Source organism: Pseudorca crassidens, chromosome 1, assembly GCF_039906515.1.
Source record: "Pseudorca crassidens isolate mPseCra1 chromosome 1, mPseCra1.hap1, whole genome shotgun sequence".
In the NCBI taxonomy this organism is placed as follows: Eukaryota; Metazoa; Chordata; class Mammalia; order Artiodactyla; family Delphinidae; genus Pseudorca; species Pseudorca crassidens.
This window is the reverse complement of record NC_090296.1, coordinates 2,892,993-2,919,026: the sequence shown is the minus strand read 5'-3', so window position 1 is coordinate 2,919,026 and position 26,034 is coordinate 2,892,993. Positions and strand designations below refer to the sequence as shown.

Sequence of the window (26,034 nt, the reverse complement as noted above, 5' to 3'; positions counted from 1 at the left end):
CACAATTTACTCACCTTTTTCTCTTTAAGACATTCTTCTCTTTTTTTAAAGACATTTTTCAATTAAATAAGGAACAGAATGAGGGCATCCTGGGGTAAATTGTGTCCAGTCTCTAAGAACAGAGGATAGTATCAGAGAAGGGATGGACATATTAATATGTTGAGGAATCTGAACCTGAAAGATTAGGTCAGAGGGAGGTTGGTCTGGGTGAGTGGTAACATTAGGAACATCTGAAAAGTCAGTGATAGATATTATGAGGGGATTATCCCAGTAGCTATACTTGATGAAAACTTTACTAAAGAATTTTCTTTCCATCATGAATACTGGGGCAAAAGTATAGCTAGAAGTAAAACAATAACTTTCAGTTTTGATAGGGAGACAAATATTTGGTAAATAGTTCAATTAAACTAGTCGATGGGTCTTACAGGTCTGGCCCAGATTCTTGGGTCAGCTGTCTACCACTGCTGTCATCTTCTTCTCATCCTGGTGAGGGTGCCATCTGATATCAGTTAGTTGAAGCCAAGTGTCAGAAATAGGGGACAAAGTCCATTCAGGTGGAGAGGGCTTTTGTGTGTGTGTGTAAGTACAAATTTCGTTTTTTTTTAAATTGAAGTATAGTTGATTTACAATGTTGTTTTAGTTTCTGGTGTACAGCAAAGTGATTCAGTTATACATATATATATATTTTTATTTTTCATACTCTTTTCCATTATGGTTTATTACAGGATATTGAATATAGTTCCCTGTGCTACACAGTAGGACCTTGTTGCTCATTCATCCTATATATAATTGTTTGCATCTGCTAACCCCAAACTCCCAATCCAACCTTCCCCCATCCCCCTCTCCCTTGACAACCACAAGTCTTCTCCATGCCTGTGAGTCTGCTTCTGTTTTGTAAATAAGTTCACGTTTGTCATATTTTAGATTCCACATATAAGTGATATCGTATGACATTTGTCTTTCTCTTTCTGACTTACTTCACTTAATATGATAATCTCTAGGTCCATCCATGTTGCTGCAAATGGCATTATTTCATTTCTTATGGCTGAGTAAGATTCCAGTGTACATATATATATGTACCACATCTTCTTTATCCATTCATCTGTCCATGGATATTCAGGTTGCTTTCATGTCTTGGCTATTGTAAATAGTGCTGCTATGAACATAGGGGTGCATGTGTCTTTTTGAAATAGAATTTTGTCCGCATATATACCCAGGAGTGGAATTGCTGGATCATATGACAACTCTGTTTTCAGGTTTTTAAGGAAACTTCATACTGTTTTCTATAGTGGTTGCACCAATTTACATTCCCACCAACAGTGTAGGAGGGTTCCCTTTATTGTTATTATTAATAGTATTATTATATAAATATACTTTTTGGCTGTGTCAAGTCTTAGTTGCGACAAGTGGGATCTTCGTTTTGGCACACAGGCTTCTCTCTAGTTGTGGTGTGTCAGTTTTTTGTGGGTTTTTTTTTCCCCTCTCTCTCTAGTTGTGGCGCATGGGCTTCAGGGCGCGAGGGCTCTGTACTTGTGGCACGCAGGCTTAGTTGCCCTAAGGCATGCAGGATCTTAGTTCCCCAGCCAGAGATTGAACCCTCGTCCCCTGCACTGGAAGGTGGATTCTTTACAACTGGACCACCAGGGAAGTCCCCAGGAGGGTTCCCTTTTAGAGAGGCCTTTTTAAAATGAGAGATGTGAATCCCCGAATCTGTGCCTTCTACTGTGGTAGCACATGGACTAGTTAATAATACCTGGTAAGGTCCTTTTTAATGTGGCTGCAATGAATCTTTTATGTCTTTTCCAATAAACAAAATCTGCAGGTTGTAATCCATGATCCTTAAGGTCTTCATCTCCCAGGATCTCACTGTGAAAGAAGTTAGCTACTAATTTTTCATTTTCCTTAAGTGTTTTAATAAGAATTTGACAATACTGTAATGTAATATATCTCCTTGGAGTGAGGTTGGTTCATAATTCCCTCATCTAATCACATAGGCCATCCTGTTATTTCAAAAGGACCAGCCAGTGTTTACCAAAAGGCATAGATCTAAGGTTGAGAAGCACTAGAAGAAGAGCTTTTGGCCGTGAGAGATGAAATGCTGCTGAACATTTTCCCAGTTGCATTTTGATAGCACCATTAGTCCTTTCTACCAATCCTGAAGATTAGGGATGATAAGCATAGTGAAAATGCCACATTATTGGTCAAATGTCACAAACAGATTTAATTATTTGTCCAGTAAAATGAGTTCCTCAGTCACTGTGTAATTCAGAAGGAATTCCCCAAAGAGGAATTGTCTTTTCTAATAACAATTTACCTACTGTTAAAGCCATTGCTCTCCTGCATGGAAAAGCTTCAACCCAGTGTGAAAACATGCAGATCATTACCAAGCTCTGTTTATTTCCTTGAGAGGGTGGCATCTGGACAAAATCCAATTGCCGTGTCTCAAAGGGTCCCTTGGGAAGGGGAAAGTGGCCTTGTGACCCACGAAATGACTTTCCAGGATTATATTTAGGACATATATTACAGCGAGCATATACATTAGGAACCATTATGGGAGAAAGTTTCCAAACGTACTGTTTTCCCCATAGAATCATTTTCTCAGGTGCCCAGTGAGTTAAAGAATGTATATGCTGGAGCAATGACAACGGGGCTCCAGCAGGTGCTATAGGTTTCTTATCAGGTCCAAGCCATATTTGTGTGACGGGGTTGAAAATTCCCCCTTTTTATTGCTATACCTGTTTCTCTTCTTCAGCGACAATTTCTTGAGCCTGTAGAAGGAAATCCGTCATTGAGCTGGCAGGGTTAACAGAGAGCAGTGGACATTCTCGAGACTGGACAGAATGATTATTTAGAGCTGCTTGCTTTGTGACATCATCGGCAAGCTGATTTCCTTTAGCATCCATAGTCTTAGATTTGGAATGTTCTGGTGTTTTAATAATTGCTAACTCTTTTGGTAATTGGATAGCATTTAATAACTCTGCAATCTCTTTTCCATTTTTTTTTAATTTATTTATTTATTTTTGGCTGTGTTGGGTCTTCGTTTCTGTGCGAGGGCTTTCTCTAGTTGCGGCGAGCGGGGGCCACTCATCATCGCGGTGCGCGGGCCTCTCACTGTGGCGGCCTTCTCTCGTTGCGGAGCACGGGCTCCAGACGTGCAGGCTCAGTAGCTGTGGTGCACGGGCTTAGTTGCTCCGCGGCACGCGGGATCTTCCCAAACCAGGGCTTGAACCCGTGTCCCCTGCATTGGCAGGCGGACTCTCAACCACTGCACAATCAGGGAAGCCCTGCTTTCCATTTTTTATAGGCTGTCTTGAAGAGGTTAAAAACCTCATTGTTGCCATAACATCCCAGAGTCGTGCGCCACTCCAAGGGCATAACGACCATCAGTACAAATATTTGCTATCTGGTCTTTAGCTACTTGACAAGCTCAAGTTAAGGCAATTAATTTGGCTGATTGTGCTGAGTTAATTTCTGGTAAATGTGAGCTTTCAATTACGTCCACTGTGGATGTTACTGCGTATACAGCTCAGTTATGTCCTCGTTCATATTTTAAGTAGGACCCACCTGTAAGCCAAGTTAGATCAGCATTGCCAATGGGAATTTCTTGTAAGTCATTACTAGAAGCAATAGAAGGTAGTCATGGGTTTTTGATCAGCAGTCCTTTCTATAGACCAAGTCTAGTGCAGAGGCCCTTCTTAAGTAGAAGGTATAAATTTGAGTCAATTCCCCTCAGTTTTATTGTGCATGTGTTACTTAAGAGTATCTGAGAAGGGTCCTACCATCTAAGTTGGAGAAAGAGTCCTTTAAATGATGTATTTTCCAGTCTGCATAATCTCCCGGGTGCAGGTCATGGGGCATCTGATCTTCATCCAAGGATAGGTTACCGCGATCAGCTTCAGAAACAAGTTTAGAATATCCACTTTAAAATTCACTTAAATACAAAACCTCAGTAGGTAGTATATATAAAACCTCAGCATATATAAAACCTCAATACCTGTAAAGATATATTATTGAAACATAATTTTTTCTCTCTAAATTATCCTCTTTTTTTACCAAATAGAGTCAAATTAAGACTAATTTGTTTAGTCTGGTTTCAATACACTTTGCCTGGTTATTTACATAAGTGTAATTGATTATATAGACTCTTTTAAATTTGGCTTTGTTGGAACTTTTCATAATTGATCTCAGATTGAGCTTTTTTTTTGGCCACACCACACAGCTTACTTGCAGGATCTTAGTTCCCCAGCCAGGGATCAAACCCGTGTCCCCCTCAGTGAAAGTATGGAGTCTTAACCACTGGACTGTCAGGGAAGCCCCACAGATTGAACTTTTAAAAGGTCTCACAAGGCCAGGAAAGTCATGCTAAGGATTTGCCATTAGATTCCACCTGCAATACCTACAGATTTAGGTGGGTCCCTCTCTTCTCAAGTTCCAAAATATCTTGAGGTTCTTTTTTATAAGCTTTTTAAAAATTTTTATTTATTTAATTTATTTATTTTTGGTTGTATTGTGTCTTCATTGCTGAGTGTGGACTTTCTCTAGTTGCAATGAGAGCGGGGGCTACTTTTCATTGCGTTGTGCAGGCTTCTCATTGTGGTGGCTTCTCTTGTTGCAGAGCATAAGCTCTAGGTGTGCAGGCTTCAGTAGTTGTGGCACAAGAGCTCAGTAGTTGTGGCACACAGGCTTAGTTGCTCAGCAGCATGTGGGGTCTTCCCGGACCAGGGCTCGAACCCGTGTCCCTTGCATTGGCAGGCGGATTCTTAACCACTGTGCCACCAGGGAAGCCCTGTCTTGAGGTTCTTATATCTGCCAGGAGGTGACCTTCCCTATTCACCTGGAAAGGCCACTGGGAACCTAAGAGTTTATAAATTCTGGAGGGATCAGGTAGAGAGAAAAGATAAATGCTTCAAATCTGTTTACAAATGTGTAATTTATCAAACTGATGTAAGTCATAATTAGCTTAAAGGGAAAGATTCCCGTATCTGGAAAATAAAGATGAAAAGCCAGCAACATTTCAGATAAAACGTCATAAAAGTCATAGTCATGTTGATCAGTTCATTCAATTCTATGTAATTATTTTTTGTTCTGCTTGAGTCCAATTTTTCCATCAGTTCTGTTGACCTTGCCTGATGGTTGAGGGTGATAGTGACGGTGATAATTTCAAGAAGTTTGTGAGGTTTTGGTTAAGGCTTGCATGATTCGCCCAGTGACGTGGGTGCCTTGATCACTGGAGATTGTGGAAAGTGTACCCCAAGTGGAAAAGCACATTTTTCTAACAGTTTGTCATTGGAGGGTATCAGCCTTGCAGCAAGGGAAGGCTTTAACCCACCAAACAAAAAATAGTGTTTTCCAGGGAGCCGGGAAGAGCCAGGTGGCCGTCTTGGGTTTCCCATAGCCCCAACTATTTAATTCATAGCTATCGTTTACCCATTTAATTTCTGATTTAGGAGCAGACTGTTGCCACGTTAAAAGCACATCAGGATGGCAAAGGCCTGACAATGAGGGGTTAACTTTTTGTGGAAGCAGAACGGACTTTATCTACGTGTGCCATGATCTTTACAGATTCTGCTGTTGTTGCCATGGTGTGAAAGACAGCTAGGGCATTTCCCTAATACTTGGGTTCAGTCCCTTCAGTGGGAGCCTCAATTCTGATGACAGATAACATTTTATGTCAGGACATATAAGATTTCCAGGAATTTCATATAATTTCTGGAATACTTATAATACGTATACTTATATAGATATAACATAAAGAAGGCTTAATGTCATCTCTTATTTGACAATGCTTCCCACATAATTTAATCTACCAAATAATCCTAGTTAAATATTTTTCTGAGATGCCTCAGGGGTCCTCTGAAGCATCTCAAAGTTAGCTGGAGGTCAAAAGAACTTTAATTAGAATTTGATACTTTGAAAGTTTGTCAAAAAGTTTCAAAACACTTGGTCAAACAGGATCATAGGTCACTGTGAAACAATACTTATTTACTTAACCAAAGTGACAAAAAAAATTCAAAATCAAATACAGATCACTTAAAGGCAAAGAAATTCATATAACCTGTTATCAAAAGCAGCATTCCAAGAAAACTTTGTTCTCTTAACAGAGAGAGAAAACCAAATCCAGTCTTGCTTCAGCGTACTTTTAATAACAAATTTTATTTATCTAATTAAATTCAATCTAATCTTAATCAATTCTGACCATGTACAAAACTCTTTTCTCAAGTTTCCTTTTCCATAACCTTCCATCATTGTCTGTATCAATATTCGCTTGTCCCCCCCCCCTTTTTTTTCCATCCAGAAACAACCAGCTGTAGGAAAAAATTATTCTCCTTTTTTTCTCTAAACAAAGATATTTACATTTTTATATCTTCTATCACTAACAATATATAGCCTACTTTTTTATACCTGAAATTCTTACTTTATTATTTTAGTATCTTTAATTACATATATTATCATTTTTAACCCTTAAAAAATTTAATCTCTAGTGAATCAAGATATTACTCTGTCATATCAGTATTTCCTGATTAGCAAACTTAAGAACATATTTCATAACCTTTAAAAACACACCTTTTCCTCATAGCATAATTTCTCTTTCTAATGTGGTACAAGACATGTGTCTAATAAGCCCAAATATCTTCAGTTTTTTCTCTCATAAGAAGACAAAGTGGGGACTTCCCTGGTGGTCCACTGGTTAAGAATCCTCCTTCCAATGCAGGGGACGCAGGTTTGATCCCTGGTTGGGGAATTAAGATCCCACATGCCGTGGGGCAACTAAGCCTGCGCGCTCTAGAGCCCACGTGCCACGCTTAGAGATCCCTCGCGCTGCAACGGAGAGTCCATGTGCCGCAACTAAGACCTGATGCAGCCTAATTAATTAATTAATTAATTAAAAAAAACAGAAGACAAAGTAGGTAAATTTAGACATGTTTAGCAGTGAATGTTTCAGTATTTTTACCTTAATTGGAAATGATCTGGATTTTCAATGAATTCCCATCATTTATCTCAATTGAACAAAACTCTAGAGTTTCAAATTACCTAAAATCTGGAGAAACTGTTTTTAGGTATGCATACTATCAAACATAACCATTCTTTAAGAGTTCACCTAATACTTTTATCCCATTTATCTCTACTTCATTACTTGTGAAAATATCATCATACCAAGTTAATTTTCTTGCTGACAAATTTTGTAACAGAGACAACATGAACTTACTGACTTTTAGTAAACCTAGGTACAATAAAAGTATTACATTTAATGTTGATGACCCTAAAACCATGTCTGTATTAATCAAACCAACAACTTAAACTTGTTTCCCTTTATTCAAGAGTAATCCTAGATCACATCATCCTTTAAGCATTTGGATTAGTTTTTTCTACATTTAGAAATATTTGATTTTTAAGTGCTTACTTTTTTTAAATTGAGGTATTGTTGATTTACAACATTGTGTTAGTTTCTGGTGTACAGCAAAGTGATTCAAAGATAGATAGATACAGAACTACATAGATATAGGGATAAATAGATACATAGATAGAGATATAGGTATATAGGTATAGATATAGCATATATTCTTTTTCAGATTCTTTTCCATTATAGTTTATTACAAAATATGGAATATAGTTCCCTGTGCTATACAGTAGGACCTTGTTGTTTATCTGCTTTATATATAGTAATTTGTATCTGCTAATCCCAAACTCCTAACTTATCCCTCCCCCATTTCGCCCTTTGGTAACCATAAGTTTGTTTTCTATGTCTGTGAGTCTGTTTCTGTTTTGTATATAAGTTCATTTGTATCTTTTTTTAGATTCCACATATAAATGGCAACATATGATATTTGTCTTTCTCTGTCTGACTTATTTCAGCTGCACCAGATCTTAGTTGCAGCATATGGGATCTTCGTTGTGGCATGTTTTTAGTTGTGGCATGCAGGATCTTTAGTTGCGGCATGTGGACTTATTTGCAGCATGCGGACTCTAAGTTGCTGCATGCATGCGGGGTCTAGTTCTGCAAGCAGGGATCAAACCCAGGCCCCCTGCATTGGGAGGGCAGAGTCTTAGCCACTGTACCACTAGGGAAGTCCCGACCATCCTGCTTGAATTTTAAAAGGTTTTCCCCCTCCTTTTTTTCCCCCCTTTGATTTTGGCTTCTACTAATTGAGCCAAGGCTGTAGTCTCAGGCAGCGTGGGCTGTGTTTGCATTTCAAGGACATGATGGGAGTTATAACTTTAAGCTTTCTCCTAGGAGTACTTATTTTCTCTCAGGGTTAGAATTTTGAAAAGATGTTTTATCAAGCTAGCTTTCTTTAATTGTGCATATAAAAATCAGTTTTGGAATGTCAAAAAAGTTTCCTCCTGGGCTTCCCTGGTGGCGCAGTGGTTGGGAGTCCGCCTGCCGATGCAGAGGACACGGGTTCGTGACCCGGTCCGGGAAGATCCCACATGCCGCGGAGCGGCTGGGCCTGTGAGCCATGGCCACTGAGCCTGCGCGTCTGGAGCCTGTGCTCCGCAACTGGAGAGGCCACAACAGTGAGAGGCCCGCGTACCGCAAAAAAAAAAAAAAAAAAAAGTTTCCTCCTGGCCATTTTAGGGTTAGAAAAGTACTTGCAAGTATTGGTTCCATACCAATTGTGGAAGCCAGCTGGAGTTCCAGTGGGTGGCTCCCTTTCTGGGAGCTGATAGGCTTTAGAAACACAATTTCCCCCTTTCTTTTAGATTCATTTTATTATAAAGTGCAAGTCTAAAATTAAATTTAAATTTCCAGTTTTAAGCCACATTAAAAAAAAAAAGTCAGCCAACACACTTCACTCCAAAATTCCTTCCAGGCCTTCCTGTATGGAAATTTCCTCTAGATCCCTTGCCTAGAAATTCCCTCTAGGTTTTCTTCATGTAGGAGATGTCCTGGTACCCCCTTAAGACTCCGAGATGTGCAGTAGAGGCTAACACAACATTGTAAAGCAACCATACTCCAATAAAAATTAATTAGAAAAAAAAAAGTTGTGGACCATCACTTAATACAAGGAGGTCCAGGGGACTTCCCTGATGGTCCAGTGGTTAAGACTGGGCACTTCCACTGCAGGGGGCACAGTTCGATCCCTGGCCGGGTAACTAGATCCCACATGCCGCATGGTGTGACCAAAACAAACAAACAAAAAATACAAGGAGGTCCAGATATCAGGAAAAACTCACCAAATCACTTAAAGGGTGCTGTGAAGATGCAGGGGCTCAAGGGACCATGAATGGTACCAAGTGCTGGTCCAAAGTAGACTCCAGGTGACCTCAGGTGCATTTTTCTGATATCCTGCTGACTATGCCAAGTAACATCGACAAAAATAACCAATAAACAACCGGAGGCATAGAAAAGAGTTTCATCTGAGCCAAACGGAGGACCACAGCTCAGAAGCCAGCTTCCCAGATTATTCTGACAAACTGCTCTGGAGAAGCATGGTTTTCAGCACAGCTTTATGTCCTGTCAGAACAAAGAACGTCATACAAGTCAGGGATACATTCCTTCCAGCTTTCAAAAAAGACCAGATCAGCACGTACACAGTGAGTCAGCATGGCCTTGGCACCTGGGGAGGGAGTCATAATCACAAGTGGACCAGCATTGGCGTCCAGGGAAGAGAGGCATTTCATCTTTATTTTTAACATGGACATTCATTACTTCTGGTCAGTGTACACTTTTCTTTAATAATTAAAGCAGATATATAGTGTATGTTTGATATGCCACAGACAGGCTGTTCTACTCAGCATACAATTCAAATTAACTCAGGTATAAGCCAGAATGACTTCTCATACCTCAATATGTGAAAATTTCTTTTCTTTCTTTTTCTTATTTTTTCTTTACTTAGCCCTGCACTGAGTATACAGCTGGTACCTAATAAGTACTTGCACAATAGAATCAAATATTTTTAAAATATTCAAAGCTATAGAGAATGATACATTAAATATCAATGTATCCCCATGTAGAGTTAACATATTTCAATATCCTGTTGTCTTTGCTCCAGATCTTTTATATTACTCATGAAAGAACAAAGACAATATTCAGTTGAATCTTTTTTTTTTTTTTTTTTGCGGTACGCGGGCCTCTCACTGTCCTAGCCTCTCCCATTGCGGAGAACAGGCTCCGGATGCGCAGACTCAGCAGCCATGGCTCACGGACCCAGACGCTCCGTGGCATGTGGGATCTTCCCGGACTGGGGCACGAACCCGTGTCCCCTACATCGACAGGTGGACTCTCAACCACTGCGCCACCAGGGAAGCCCAATTTTTTATTTTTTATTTTTTTATTTTTTTTGCGGTATGCAGGCCTCTCACTGTTGTGGCCTCTCCCGTTGCGGAGCAACAGGCTCCGGATGCGCAGGCTCAGCGGCCATGGCTCACGGGCCCAGCCGCTCCGCAGCATGTGGGATCTTCCCGGACTGGGGCGCGAACCCGTGTCCCCTGCATCGACAGGCGGACTCTCAACCACTGTGCCACCAGGGAAGCCCAGGGAAGCCCAATTTTTTAATATGTAATGACATTGTTATATTCTTCCTTAATCTCAAAGGCAGCCTCAATCATGGGTGTTATGTTTATTCTTCACACACGTGTGTTATATTTAAATTAGACATTATGTATTTATTACATAATGTTTTGCATATATATATATATGCATTTTGTTTTTTATTCCACATTATGTTTTTGAGAGATTTAGGCATACTCATATCATGTAAATTCTTTTAACTGCCATGTAGTACTTCAATACATACATATACATCAATTTAATTAGCTCATACTGTATTGATGGATATTTTAGATTAGAAATTCATTTTTAGTTTTGTTTTATTTATTTAGTTAGTTATTTTTGGCTGCATTGGGTCTTCGTTGCTGCACACAGGCTTTCTCTAGTTGTGGCGAGCGGGGTCTACTCTTCGCTGTGGTGCACAGGCCCCTCATTGCGGTGACTTCGCTTGTTGCAGAGCACAGGCTCTAGGTGCACGGGCTTCAGCAGTTGTGGCACACAGGCTTAGTTGCTCCATGGCATGTGGGATCTTCCTGGACCAGGGCTCGAGCCTGTGTCCCCTGCATTGGCAGGCAGATTCTTAACAACTGTGTCACCAGGGAAATCCCATTTTTAGTTTTAGAAACAATGAGGCAATGAACTTTTTAAAAAATATTTATTTATTTATTTTATTTTTGGCTGTGTCGGGTCTTAGTTGCAGCACATGAGATCTTCGTTGCTGCACACAGGATCTTTCGTTGTGGCGCTCGGGCTTCTCTCTAGTTGTGGTGCGCAGGCTCCAGAGCACGTGGGTTCTGTAGTTGCGGCATGCAGGCTCTCAAGTTGTGGCTCACGTGCTCAGTAGTTGTGGCACACAGGTTTAGTTGCCCCGCAGCATGTGGGACCTTAGTTCCCCGACCAGGGATCAAACCCGCATCCCCTGCATCGGAAGGCAGATTCTTAAACACTGGACCACCAGGGAAGTCCCACAATGAACTTTTTGTTCTGTACATTTGCCATATTTCTGGAATATATACCTAGAAATGGAATTTCTGGATTACAGGTAGTCATTGCTAGAATAATTTCCAATGTCATTCAGTAGATTTATACACTTATTGATGTCTTATAATAGTTTGTACTTTTCCATGATCTGGTCAACACCTGACAAAGCCAGAGTTTAAAATTCTGTTGATAGTTGGGCAAAGTGGACACTCCATTTTAGTAAGACTGAATATTTTCTCCTATTTTTATCAGCCATTTAGATTTCTTCTCTTGTAAACCTACTGTTAGTATTCTCTGTCCATTTTTTAATTTGGTTGTTTGGCTTTTTCTTATTGATTTGTAGAAGATTCTTTGTATATTTTGAATACTAATCCTTTCCTATCTCTTTAGACTGTGTGTGTGTGTTATTATGTGTGTGTAACAGTCCATTGTTTTTCTTTATTTTGTGTATGGTGACTTTTACTGAACAGAATTAAAATTTTTAATATAGTAAAAAGAAAAAAGAAAATGAGTGGCGAAAGGAAAATGTATCCTCAGCCCTCAGATCCCACCTCCTCGCTGAAGTGTCTGAAGAAGAGCACTGGAGCCACTGAAATCCGACTAAAAGAGGAGAAGCAAACTGCTAGAATCTGGATACACCAAGCAGGATAAGTAGTCCCTACAATGTGGGAAAGGCCCTAAAACTGGGAGTAAGGACACCTGACCCCAACCCTGGGGTAAATCTTCTCTCCAAGGCTCACTCTATCCAACCACCAGAGGAGGGGGTAACATGCATACTTGCCACCCCCCTGAGGTGTCAGGATGCCTATAAGAGAACTCGGGTGACAGGGCTCCGGCAGCAATGCTATGTCATTGGGACCATTATCATAATTCTAATGGGCGTGGTCAGTATAACGCAAAGTCTCCCGACAGCCAGTCCCACAGCTTCACCATTAGGCCTAGTGACCACTGCTGCAATGCAGTCATGGGGCATTAATTTTGTTCTTCTTTACTTATTTTAATTCACAGACAGCCTGCCAGACTGCATGTGGACTATCTCAAAAGAAAGCTACTGAGACTCTGGTGAGGGGAAAAGAGGTCCCTGGACTCCGAAGTCACATGGTCCCCTGGCTTTACGGCAAAGTGTTTCCTGGAACAAATAGCACCTGCAGCCCGTGGGAATCTGATAGGAATCTAAATTCTGGGCCCACCCAGACCTACTGAATCCCAGTCTGGGAAGGGCCCAGCAATCTATGTTTTTCTAAGCTCTCCCGGGATTCTAATGCTCACCCACATTTGAGAACCACTGGCTTAGGAAAACCAGGCCATACACAGAGGAGCAGGATAGGCCTCCTGTAAGAAACACAGAGCCCAGAAGGTAACCATACATATTTGCTGTCAAAAACTAGACCTAGGGACTTCCCTGGCGGTCCAGTAGTTAAGACTCTGTGCTTCCACTGCAACGGGCACGGGTTCGATCCCTGTCCCAGAACTAAGATCCCACATGCCACAGGGTGTGGCCAAAAAAACCCAAAAAACAAACAAAACAAAAACTAGACGTAGATGGCAAGTCTACCCAAAGTGGCAGCTGACTCAGCCGAGAATGTGCTTCCTTGGGGCGTGGGTCCAGTGCTTGATCACAAGGCCTAGGCCACGGCGCATCCGCACTCAGTGAGCTAACTGGCTGGCACTGTGCCAGACTCCCAGCTAAAGAGGACAGTGTGTGGCAGAGATGGGAACACGTTAAGATGTTCTCTCACAAAGGTTTGCAAATGGCTGTCAGGAATCAGAGCGGGAACCCAGGGTCTCAGCGGGAGAGCCAGCTGCAGGGCACTCCTGGGCCCCTTCCAGCCCTCTGGGCGCACACGCCTCGTAGGGCCACAACAGCCCACTGCCACTAGAGTCATGCATGTGAGGGTCCAGCTCAGCATGCACCCACCTTGCTTCCCTAAAGAAAGGACCTGCGGCGAGCCAGAAGCCACCAGTGTGGTCACTGTCCCATCCTGAGGTGTTGTGTGACCAGGACACAACCAGTTCCAGAGCAGGGCCTGCTCTCCGAGTCACCCACGTTTTTCCATCATCTACTGAATTGATACCACTTCGCACTTTTTTCTCTCTTTCAAGGAATGACACATGAGAGACGCTGGTCAGAGTTATATACTTGGGAGGCAGAAGATGTCACATCTGTCCCCAGTGACACCTCGCCTGGATACCTCTTCTCCTCAGAGGCATCTGTCCCCTTTGCAACTGAAGGTCCCTGGTCCTCAGCCAAAGTTCAAATGCCTTGGTTCTCCTCAAGGAAAAGTTTCCTGTCTGCCAGTTAGTTACCCTAATGAGGAAGATGGACAAGTGAAGTGGCAACTACAAAGAAGCACCATGAATGCCAGAGGTTCGGGGTGGGGGTGGTGCCAGGCACAAAGGCAGGGAGACCCCAGCCCAGAGGGCCAGCAATTCCACGGAGCGGGACAAGCTTCACTCGGGTGTCCACCAGGAAGATATTAGCCACCGCTTGTTGACACATGGTCTCCCTGGGCAGGGCCTGTGATGTAGGCAGAGCCTATATCCTCGCTGCCTAGCAATTCAGAAATGTTTACTGATATGGTGCATTAGATTACCATGGTTTAGGACACTAGTCCTCAACACAGCCAACACCCTTCACCACCTCTGTACTCACCAGATAACCTTCGGTTCCCTTCCAGCAGCTTCAAATGTCTGCCTATGCGTACACTTACAGGCTTGTGCTAGAAAGAGAACGGGGCATATCCCCTGTAGCCCATCCTCAAGTAGGGGAGACAGGAGCTTAACTAATAGCACACAGCTTTAAAAGTATGCTAGAGGGCTTCCCTGGTGGCGCAGTGGTTGAGAGTCCGCCTGCCGATGCAGGGGACACGGGTTCGTGCCCCGGTCCGGGAAGATCCCACATGCCACGGAGCGGCTGGGCCCGTGAGCCATGGCCGCTGAGCCTGCGCGTCCAGAGCCTGTGCTCCGCAACGGGAGAGGCCACGACAGTGAGAGGCCCGCGTACAGCAAAAAAAAAAAAAAAAAAAAAAAGAAGTATGCTAGAGGTCAGAGAGAGCTGAGAGAGGGATGTCATAGAGGGAGGCCCATCACAGAGGGCAATGCCTTGGTCCCCTCAGTGGCCCTCAGCTCAGAAGCACAAGGTTCTCAGTCCACACAGACTTGATCTCGCTTACGGGGGCTAATTCATGCTAAAGAGACTCACAGACACCCGTAACTAAACAATCGTAAAGCCAATTTAATAACTTACTTTTTCGATAGCTATTCATATCTGCCGTCCAGGACATTGCCTGAAATGCATTAATTCGGGCACTCATTTGACAAGGATTTCATAAGCACCAAGTACCCATTATTTAGCAAACTGTGAGCACCTGGTTGGGGGAAAAACGCAGCCAAAGGTGGTGGAGACCCAGAAATGGGAGGTGCAATTGTGCAATGAGCTTGGCGTCAAGCTAGTGTTCAAACGCGGTCAACTATTTACTAGACAGGTGACTGGGAAAATTACTTAACCTTCCTGAGTCTCTTTCCTCACCTGTAAGATGGGCATAACAACACTCCCTCACATAATTGTTAAAGAATTAAATGGGATTACACATGCAAATTGCCTAGTTTTATTTATGGTTATATTCATCTGGAGAGGCTGTGTCATACAATGGTTAAGGGAACAGACTTTGGGATCAGACAGATCTGGGTTTAAATTCTAGATCTACCACTTACTAGTGTATGATCTTCGGCAAGTTGCTTTTTTCCGTTAAGCCTCAATTTGCTCATCTGTAAAATGGGAATAAAAATTCCTCATGGGTCAAAGAAGTAAATAAGATAGTGTATTCAAAGGACTTCGAAAATCCTAGGTTACGAGAAGCATTCAACAAATGGTTATGTTTGAGTTGTTTTTAAACGTTGTCCGTGATTAGACACAATGAATGGTACACATACTAAAAATTAAAGTTAAAATTAGTACAAGCTTCTTTAATGAAATTAAATATGGGGCCATCAAACATTACACAAAAAAGTGATCACTTTGTATTTAGTTGTTAAAAAAAAACTTTTCTGTGGAAGCAGGCCTCTAACCTCAGGTAGTTTCATGTCCACATTTTCAAGTTTCTAAAATAATGTCATTTGTCTGCAGCCATGCAAAAACTCAGTTTCAGTACTGCTAAGTCAAGCCCCAGGGAGAACCAGAGAAGCGCATTTGGGATCTTTCTAGTTTGTCTGACGGGAACCCGGGTACCCATAAAGCATTATGCATTTGGTTTAACGATTACACACCAACGTATACACTGTGTGATTACAACAGAAGCCCCTGCAGCAATGAACAAATCACTTCTCTCAATTCTGGATCATCCCTTTGATTAATTCTCCCCACTGACACTGTCAATTTTTTTTAATTAATTAATTTTTGACTGCCTTGGGTCTTCGTTGCTGCATGCAGGCTTTCTCTAGCTGCGGGGAACGGGGGTTTCTCTTCGTTGCAGTGCCCGGGCTTCTCATTGCGGTGGCTTCTCTTGTTGCGGAGCACGGGCCCTAGGGCGCAGGCTCAGTAGTTGTGGCGCACGGGCTTAGTTGCTCCGCGGCATGTGGGACCTTCCCGGACCAGGGCTCGAACCCGTGTCCCCTGCATTGGCAGGTGGATTCTTAACCACGGTGCCACCAGGGAAACCGACACTGTCAATTTTTAAGTGGCTTACAAAGCTTATAAAACCATGTCAGAGTAATCTTCAACTTTGATAAAAATCAAAACATCTTTCAATTCTAACCTTGCAAATTCGAATGTTGTAAAACAAAGGTCAGCCCCTTATCCACCTCACCCTGTCCTCAGTAACATTGCTATTTCATCCAGATCCGGGAAACCACACTGCCGCCCAGGACACTGCTGCAACCGCTCAGTTATTTGGCTCTTGCTCTAGAGTCAAGTATGTTTTCACATTTCAGAGTGGACTCAGTGCATTTTTACAGTCGCAACCGAAATTTTACACAAAATATTAAGTATCTGAAAGAATTGGCGAGTTTCTGTAATCATATGAACAGAACTAAAATGTGAGAGGCTCTTTGTAAATAATAATCGTTTTCCAGCGAATACACTGGAACATCGTTAGGAACACCTGTTTTCGGCTTTCCTTTGCCGGGCAAGGAGGTCAATTCGTAAACACTGGAGAGGAGGATTCCACAAACGGTAACCTGATGTGAGGCTTATTTTCAGCAAAGTGACGGTGGAGCACGAGAACATGGAGGACCCCCCTCCCCCCAGCCCCAGGATCGGTTCAGGAGGCCACGGAGTTACGAACTAATTTGGTGTTTTCCTCTTTAGAAAACGGGTGGACGTGAGCGACCAGCCAAACTAGGCTTGCAGGCTGGGCGCCGCGGAGGGAGCGAGGCGGGCGGTTGAGTCACGATCGCCGCGGCCACGCACACCTGAGCTTCGGAGGATAAAAGGCGGCACCTGGGACGAAACACCCAGGCCCTCCAACCTTCGCCCTCTGCCCAGGCCTAGGGGAGTGGGGAGGAAAAGCAACTTCTTTCTCAAGACTCGACGACGGGCGTCCCCAAGGAACGGAAGGGGCAGAGAGAAACCCCCGAGAGTTCCCCCGCCCGGAGCGGGAACTCGTGCGGGAACGCGGCCTCGGGAGCCGCAACGCCGCTGCCAAACAAGAGGGGGAGGGGGGACAACCGCCATCTTCCTCGAGCGCCCAAACCGACAAAGCGCGAGACAGCGACAGAGCTTCCCCGCCGCGGCCCGCCCACTCTCGCGAGCCCGCGAAGGCTTCTGGGAAAAGCGGGGGAGGGGAAAGCGAGAGAAGGAAGCCGGGTTGCAGGGCTGGAGGCGGGCCGAGGCGGCGAGCGGAGCCTCAGGAAGCAGAAGGGGCGGGGAAAGACGCGACTGACGCGAAATGCTGGCCAATGACGAGCGAGCTCGGGTGGACGGCCAGCCAATGGGCTGTGCGGCCTGGCGCGGGGGGCGGGCGCTGGGGCCGAGGGTAGCTTGAGCGCGGCGGCGGCGTTGTTCAGTCACAGCGAGAACATTCCAGAGGTGAGTCCGATGGAGGGGCGGAAGCCCCAGGCCTGGTCCCCCGTTCTCCCCGCACCCTCGACCTCCGCGGGCCGCTGGCTGGCGGGGAAGGCTCCCCGACGCCCGCGGCTCACTGCGCCTTCTCTCCGCGCCAGGTCGCCAGGCCCCGGGCGCTGAAGGGTGTGGACCCCGGACGTCGCTGGGACAGCCCCTCCCCGCTGCTCGGCGGCGCCTGGCCCGGCCGCTGCTCGCTGCGCTGCCTCCGCCGCCTCCACCGCCGCTCCTCGGACTCGGGTTCGCGCGCGCCTCACTTCATCCCAGTCCCGGGCGAGCAGCGTTGGGTTTATGTCTTTATTTGACGAAAACGGTGAGTCGGCGGGCCGGCGGGGAGATGGCGGCCGCACAAGATGGCGGCGCGCCGCGTGACCCGCGCGCGCGCGCGCGCGCTTGAGTGTGTGAGCGCGCGTGTATGGCGCAGTTTAGGCGGGCGGGCGGCGGGGCCGGGCGCCGCGTCCCCTCCTGTGCTCACACCGCCCCCCGCCCATGCCTGTACCCCACCCCCACCTGTACCCCACCCCGGCCTCGCGGGAGCGCGCCGCGCGGGCCCGCCGCCGCCCGGGGCTGACTCAGGCCTAATTGCTGCATTCCTGAGTCATCGCCGCGGCGGGGCGGGGGCGGGCGGGGCGGGGGCGGCCGGGCCGGCGGCCCTCGGCCGGTTTCGCTTCCCCCGCCGGGCGGCGCACATGGCGGGGCTGCCGCGGGCGCCGGAGAAGCTGGCGACGTTGCGCCTCCGCCGCTCCCGCCTCGCGGGGGCCTCCGGCTCATCCCTGACAGCCCTGGAGGGAACGACGGGCGCGGGGACGGGAGCGAAGGTTGTGGGTGCGTGTGCGTAGAGAGGAAGGGACAGGGGGTCACGGTCGGGGCCGGGCGTCGGCGCACGCTCCGCGGCGTCCCGCGAGGCCGGGTTCCGTGGGTGTAGTTGGGGACGGGTGGCTCTGGAGTAAGCCCTGGCTGCCGAAGGCGCAACTTGAGCGTGAAGAACAGTTGTACAGACTTTCGTCGTCGAGGGATGTATCACAAGTTTGTTGACAACGCGGACTGGGTTGGGGAGAGGAGACGCCTGTCTGTGTTCGTTCCTCGGCGGTCGTTAAAGCACGGCTCCTCGGCCGAAGCCGACCGTTGACGTGGTGACTGGTGGGATAAAAACCCAGAGCAGCTGAAGCGCCGTAGTTGGTTGTCGTTTTAGTCTGGTGGCTCCCAGAATCACATCTGCGTCCAAATGGAGGCCTTTTATGTTGCTGCAGGTGTCCCGTGTTACGTGAGTCTGAGAACTGGTTTTTGCGTAGCACAGATGCTTTTAACGTTGGAGCCTTAGGTGTGATTAAACGGAAAGGACAGGGAGGTGTCTTAATGCAGGGATCGCGTTAAACGTGGGGGATTTGTTTGTTCTTTCTCCTCTCTTTCAGAGCTGTTGCGCAGCCATTGGTACCTGTATTGGGGAAACATAGCATACAAGCAAGAAGCTTACAGCCTCAGTGGCGAAAAATTTTTCATGTCAGAGACCGAGAACTCTTGCAGTCGTTTATGTCATCCCTTCTTCTCCAGACAGAGGATACCAAAAAGTTGCAATCAAAGATCTCTTCATCTTATTGATAAAGCCACTAATAAGCCAAAATGTCTGTCAACGTCAACCGCAGCGTGTCAGACCAGTTCTATCGCTACAAGATGCCCCGTCTGATTGCCAAGGTAACGTTCATCTTCATTTTAGTAGCAAGTCCTAAGTTTTCTTTCATAGATTATTGAAGATTGCTTCTCCCGGGGTAGACGCGCAAAATTAAACTTCTTACTTCCTTTAGGTTGAGGGCAAAGGAAATGGAATCAAGACAGTTATAGTCAACATGGTTGACGTAGCCAAAGCGCTTAATCGGCCTCCAACGTGTAAGTAATGCCTCTTGAAAGAAGTCTAAAGAGGCATTTTATTGACACAAACGTGATAATTTTTGGTCCGCAAAATCTTGCCTGAATTGTATGTTGGTTAACTTCTGGGTCGAGTGGAAATTTGGGCTTAAAACGCATTGGTGTGTTAGTTGTTACTAGTATAAACTGTCTGGGCAACACATTTTTGAACCTAGCAACTTAAAAATACAGAGTGATATTTGTATAAATGAGGGTGAGCAGCCAAAGATCAATTTAGTTAACTGTAACGAACAGATTTTCTTCCCCCAAATAGATCCCACCAAATATTTTGGTTGTGAACTGGGAGCACAGACCCAGTTTGATGTTAAGAATGACCGTTACATTGTCAATGGATCTCATGAGGCGAATAAGCTGCAAGACATGTTGGATGGATTCATTAAAAAATTTGTTCTTTGTCCTGAGTGTGAGAATCCTGAAACGGATCTGGTGAGTGCCTTTGAGGTTTTTGTCAGTAAAAGAAAAAACTGTATCTGTTTCTGTGATGTCAGCAAATTATGTTCCCGGGAAGGCAGAGCGGACGTCAACTTTTGCAGGTATTTTCATACTGATTTCATGTTAAAAAAGAAATTATTTTGATATTAGACTTGTGTCTTAGATGCCTCTTGATGGTTAGATCTTTTCATATTTTGTTCCTCACAGAATTTTCATCATATATTACGGTTGACATAACTTATTTTTGCTTTTTTGGCAGCATGTCAATCCAAAGAAACAAACAATAGGTAATTCTTGTAAAGCCTGTGGCTATCGAGGCATGCTTGACACACATCATAAACTCTGCACATTCATTCTCAAAAACCCACCTGGTAAGTGCTTATGATAACTGCTAAAATCTCGGCATAAAGCACCTGATAGATGGAAACAATGGAAGTTTCTTTACTGCTGTAAAACTGGAGTGAGGTTGACCTTTGAATACCTGCACAAGTGAAAATTTGCGTATAACAATAGGGTCAGCCTTATACATCCAAGGTTCAACCAACCATGGATGGTGTGAAACTGTAGTGTGTATTTATTGAGGAAAAAAAAACTCCATGTAAATGGACCTGTGCGGTTTAAACCTGTGTTGTCCAAAGGTCAACTGTTTAAGAAATCTCTAGTCATTGTGCCATATTTTACTGAATTTTGAACTTTTTTGTTAAATGTACTGTTTTATGTATTGTTAAAGGTGAAGTACAGGCTGCCAATTAAACTGTACCACATTCTCGATTTTCAAGACCTGTCTCAGTGTGTATGACATACTGTAAAGCAAATTGTAATGGGATCTTAGTAAAGGATCGACTTCTGGAAAACTTTTGTAAATGTGGGTCTTTGCTCATTAAGCTAAAGTGGTTTTAGAGCATGCAAGCAACACTCTGTGGCAGATGATCAAAACTCTGACACAATTTGAGCTTGCTATAGCAAGAAAGTCTAACCTATTCCGGTGTTCTCTTCTCCATGAGACGAGCCGTTATATAGGCTTAAACAGTGTTCTAGCTGTTGACTAAAGTGCGGTTAAGAAATACCTTTATTTAAGTTCATGACGGATGGAAGGAGAGGGTCGTGAGTGCCACTTTAATTACCTGGTCTTCTGAGGTATTACCATTCAGTCTTAATTTTACCCAATAGTTAATACCACTGATAGGTAGGGACATTCCATTCTCAGCTTGAGTTGCTTACCTGTGAAATATAGTGGATGAAATTGATTTGTGAATTCATTTAGAATTATAGGTAGCATTCTGTGTGTGGTTTTCTGAGGGGAGGGTTTCAAAGCAAAAGGGCAAGATTTTAAATGTTCACGATGGGCGATGAGGTGTAATATAAGTTACGGTACTAAACTTTATTTCCTTTTTGTCCCTGTAGAGAATAGTGACAGTGGTACAGGAAAGAAAGAGAAGGAAAAGAAAAATAGAAAGGGCAAAGACAAGGAAAATGGTTCCATGTCCAGCAGTGAGACACCACCACCACCACCACCACCACCACCCAGTGAAATCAGTCCTCCGCATGCTGTGGTCAGTGCAAGGTTGATGGGTGTGGTGGGCACTAAAATTGTGTACAGTGTGACCTTTGGTTGAGGTGAGCAGAAATGAACTGCTCTTCAGTGAACAATACATCAGTATATTGGGTTCCAGGTGCTATTCGTTGACTAAACTAATGTGAACACAAGTTTAGTGGGAAGTTGATGTTGTTGACTAGAAATCTGGGATTTCTTTTTATTACCTATAAGGTCGTTTTCTTTGGCCAAGCAGTTTTGTTTTTAAAAACAGGAAGAAGAGGAAGATGATGATTGGGGGGAGGATACAACAGAGGAAGCTCAAAGGCGAAGAATGGACGAAATCAGTGACCACGCGAAAGTTTTAACCCTCAGTGATGATTTAGAAAGGACTGTTGAAGAGCGTGTCAATATCCTGTTTGATTTTGTTAAGGTGAAATGCTTGCTGCAAGAACAGTTAAACATTTCGTGATCATACTAAGTCAGCTTCTACCCATCCCTGAGCTTTGTTAGATACTACTTTAAGCTGGGTACTTGGCAGGTAGTTTGTTGTGTTTTTTCCATGCTTCCTTTTGAAATACTCAAATACAAGTCTCACCTTTACTTCTATTCCGAAATTTTTTTGAGGGTGGTTCCAGGCATTGTTTTCGGCAGGTGTGTATTATTTAGAAGTCCTAGAACCTTCTTGAATTAGGTAGGGGAAGAGTTCGTAAGAGCAGGGACTATGGTATCTCTAGAGCAAAATGTGCTTCCATCTCACTGAATTGCTTCCTTTTATTTGCAGAAAAAGAAAGAAGAGGGTGTTATTGACTCATCTGACAAAGAAATTGTAGCTGAAGCAGAAAGACTGGATGTAAAAGCCATGGGCCCTCTTGTTTTGACTGAAGTTCTTTTTAATGAGAAAATTAGAGAGCAAATTAAGAAATACAGGCGCCATTTCTTACGAGTAAGCGAATCATTCTAGATTCATAAGATTTTACAGCTGTGTGACCTTGGAAATACTGATTTAACCTCGTTTATTTGTACTGTCATCCTGAAAATGGAGATAATTGACCTACCTTAACAGGAATGGGAGTACTTGGAAATTGGTGCATGTAGTCCCTTATACGTAAAGTAAATTAGAGATCTTTAAGCATTGATCTCTGAATGACTGCTGTAGGGCCATGGCTTCAAAGAACAATTTCTAAGGCAATAAGTTTAGAACATATATTAGAATTGTCAGCTTAAAACATCTAAGAAAGCTTGTTAATGCTGAGATATTTATTTGCAGTTTTGTCACAACAACAAAAAAGCTCAACGGTACCTTCTTCATGGCTTGGAGTGTGTGGTAGCAATGCATCAAGCTCAGCTCATCTCCAAGATTCCACATATCTTGAAGGAGATGTATGATGCAGACCTTTTGGAGGAAGAAGTCATCATTAGCTGGTCAGAAAAGGTGGGGAATATTTAAATGGCTCTTTAAGATTAGAAGTATTGGGGCTTTTTTGGAAGAAGTAGTTAACTACTAATACCTAGTCTGTACATGCTTGACTGGTATAACCTGTAGGGTGATTCTCATCATGGTAGCTTTCTAGTAAGGTTTCTAGAAAACCTTGTGCTGAATACATTTATTCTGCTGAGGGGTCAAGATTAGGATGTGGCCCAGTCCCGTCAAAGAGATGTATTTGGGCAATTATATAAATGACTCGCATTATTTTAAATTCCTTGAACTAAGAAAATTACACTGAACACTTTTTAGGCCTCTAAGAAATATGTCTCAAAAGAACTTGCCAAAGAGATTCGTGTCAAAGCGGAACCTTTTATAAAATGGTTGAAGGAAGCAGAGGAAGAATCTTCCGGTGGTGAAGATGATGATGAAGATGAGAACATTGAGGTAAACGCTGGGGAAATCGTTAAATACAGTGTTAGTGGTGGGTGTTTGAGAATTATAAAATGCCAGTATTGGGTAATACAGCCTCTTAATTTGGAAAGTAATCACATTAATAGAAAAGGTGCTGGAAATCTCTCCTACCCCCAGGCATTGATTCCAAATAAACATTGTCTGAATTTCCAAAGGGAGAGTTTATTTAACGTAAGTATAGGGTTGATCGTTCATAAAAATAAGGTACTGTTAGGCTGCGGAGGGTTAACTTACTTTTTACATACACACAAATTTTCATGAAGAATAATGGCTTTCTCTAGGTAGTTTTTGTCCTTTGTTGACCATTGACTTCTTAGTGGTTTTATTTTACAAGGGTTTACTGGGATAAAGGTTTACAATCAAAAATCTTCATTTTATCAGGTGGTGTATTCAAAGACTGCCAGTGTACCGAAAGTTGAAGCTGTAAAGTCTGACAACAAGGACGATGACATTGATATTGATGCCATTTAAAGGGGTGGGTGCAGCCCAGCTTAACAGTGTAATGCTGAGAATCTTTCTGCATCATCAGCCAGAAGTGCAACGTGTATGTGCAAAAGCTAAAATGGCTTAACGTCATGCTACACTTTCTACTAAAAATGTATTGCTGTGAGTGGTCTGTATTTAAACCCAACAAGACATCTAGGGAGTCCATACACATATCAGTGAGCAGATGTAGTTTGCTTATTTACAGCATGTTTCTTTTTGAAAATTTAGTGGTGGACACATTTGGGTCACATTTATACAGTTATAAAAATAAAGATTTGATTTTGGTCGTTCTTCAGATTTTTGGCTCTGAATGACTTAAGTAAGCTGAAATAATTGGCTCCTTTAAAAAATGTTGCACCATCATCTAATCTGATAGGATTATTGGAGCCTGTTAGTACTTTTAAGTCTTACTTCTAGTCCCTCAGATTGGCATCTGGTAATGTACATTCTTCCCATGCCAAGGTGGACTGATAATCAAATGACAGTGCAACACCTTTAACTTACTGAGATGTTAAAATGACCTGGGTGTCCTCTAAATAATTTTAAGAACAGGTTTTGAAACTTGAATTGTGTATTTTTTTCATTTTTTCTATGCTTGCCCCAAATTGTAGTCTTTGAAGTCATGTGCATTGCACGTTGGATGAGCCAGGGGAATTACTACATTAACATAAACATTTTATTATGTGTATGTAGCTCTTGCTTTATATTGAGAGAAAACTGAAACTTTGGGGAGTGATAAGTAAGCTCTACCATTTTATTTGGGGGAAGCAGGAAAAGGTACACTTAATCTCTAGCAAAAACTGAGCAAAATTTTTCAATCAATTTTACTCTTGATTCAAATTACAATTTCAAAATATTTAGACATAGTGTGTCTTCTGTTCAGTGTGGATTTTTCCCCTGATAAACTGGTTCTTTGATGACTTCTGCATTTGGAGACACAGCTTATACTTTATTGGGTTTGTTGCTATCTTGCCAAAACAAGTGTCAACTGTATCTCATGCCCCCCACCCCCCAAAATGTCTTATTTTTAAAAACTAAAAGCATACTTCTAAGAGCCTATATTTTGGTGTAAGACTTGGGGTGTTTTTTATTTTCACAATGAATAGTGTGAGATACCCAGGAAGTCTGTGACGATGGCAACTGAAAGCAGGTGACTAGGGCCTGACCCAGCCCATCCTGGGCTTTAGGTTTGGAAGTAACTTCTTGTGATTTGCTTGCCCAATTTGCTGATGTAAACTCACTTGATAGAAGGGCTCATGACTACATCTGAGAAATCATCTTGAGGATGCAAATTTACACAAAAAGTACACTGGGAATCAAAATGCGTGGAGAGCACTGGCTTGTATCATTCACCTCTTCGTTTGTGATCCATCTCAGATTACAATGAGACCTTAACAAATGTATGTAAGTTGTTTTCACATTGAAATTATATGAACATTTGGTATAATAAAACCTTGTTAGCTTGGTATTTTAAGAAATTAAACCCTGGCAGTCTTACTGGAGAGGTACAAATTGGTCTCCAGCTGCCTTTCTTGATAGATTTTGGTGAGGTTGAAGGAGAGCCATATACCTACCTGGAGGGGGATGTGCTTTGTCGCACCAAAGAGAAGAGGTTTTTGCAAATTCATGTCTCACCTAGGTTTTAAATTTTTGCCATTATCTGGAATTGTTCTGGGGGGATCAAGTTGCATTCAGCATACCCATTATCAAGCTAATGAGGTTCTGTTATAGAGGGTTCTTTTCCCCTTTTTCTTCCTCCCCCACCCCCTTAAATCTGAAGGAAAACTTACAAGGCTTCTAAACACTAAAGAGAAAATTTTGGCTTAGACCACTCTTCAGTCTAGTGCCAAACTTTCAGTGGAATTCACATCCACAGAGTAAGGAGTTTATTCATAGCAGCTATCCTAATAGAGTGATCTTTCACTTTGCTGTATTCAACTGTCTTAAAACTTCCTGTTTGAAACAGCTATGTTACGTGATTAAAACAACGTTAAAATTATTTTTTGTCTTTGCTTTAATATTAACCTAAATTTTTGTTTTTAAAATTGAAGCATTGAAATCTCCCCTTTTTTGTAGCTGTTGCTTCAGATTTGTGTTGGATGTTTCCTTCTGCAGTTGCCCCCTACTCAAAAACAGATGTTGCTCATTACAGTGGCTTTCCTTAGATCTCGTGTTCTTATTCTGTAACTCAAGTTGATTACAAACCAAAAAGGTCTGCTTTCATCTGG

At 43.3% G+C, this 26,034-nt stretch overlaps 1 protein-coding gene and 1 non-coding gene across 3 annotated transcripts; both read left to right on the top strand.

Annotated features, from left to right (window-relative positions):
* The first annotated feature begins 17,359 nt into the window (after positions 1–17,359).
* Positions 17,360–25,805, top strand: EIF5 (eukaryotic translation initiation factor 5). 2 transcript variants are annotated; one of them, XM_067721649.1, is made up of 12 exons: positions 17,360–17,498; positions 17,633–17,844; positions 18,944–19,223; positions 19,334–19,415; positions 19,708–19,880; positions 20,146–20,257; positions 21,291–21,439; positions 21,695–21,853; positions 22,205–22,366; positions 22,691–22,855; positions 23,159–23,293; positions 23,702–25,805. In XM_067721649.1, the coding sequence occupies exons 3-12, from the start codon at positions 19,152–19,154 to the stop codon at positions 23,789–23,791; spliced, it is 1,299 nt and encodes a 432-aa protein (XP_067577750.1). In that variant the 5' UTR covers positions 17,360–17,498; positions 17,633–17,844; positions 18,944–19,151; the 3' UTR covers positions 23,792–25,805. The 2 variants fall into 2 exon arrangements, with proteins under 2 accessions (XP_067577750.1, XP_067577834.1); XM_067721733.1 differs by lacking the exons at positions 17,360–17,498; positions 17,633–17,844 and adding an exon at positions 18,334–18,356.
* LOC137207973 (small nucleolar RNA SNORA28) lies at positions 20,794–20,917 on the top strand. The gene has a single exon (XR_010935411.1). It is a non-coding gene; the product is annotated as a small nucleolar RNA SNORA28 (small nucleolar RNA).
* Positions 25,806–26,034: the final 229 nt, after the last annotated feature.

Excerpts from the sequence above, each read along its gene's own strand:
- EIF5 (XM_067721649.1), top strand. The coding sequence starts at position 19,152 with ATGTCTGTCAACGTCAACCGCAGCGTGTCAGACCAGTTCTATCGCTAC. Across the intron at positions 22,856-23,158 it reads TCATTAGCTGGTCAGAAAAG|GCCTCTAAGAAATATGTCTC; the intron begins GTGGGGAATATT and ends AACACTTTTTAG. Across the intron at positions 23,294-23,701 it reads ATGAAGATGAGAACATTGAG|GTGGTGTATTCAAAGACTGC; the intron begins GTAAACGCTGGG and ends TCATTTTATCAG.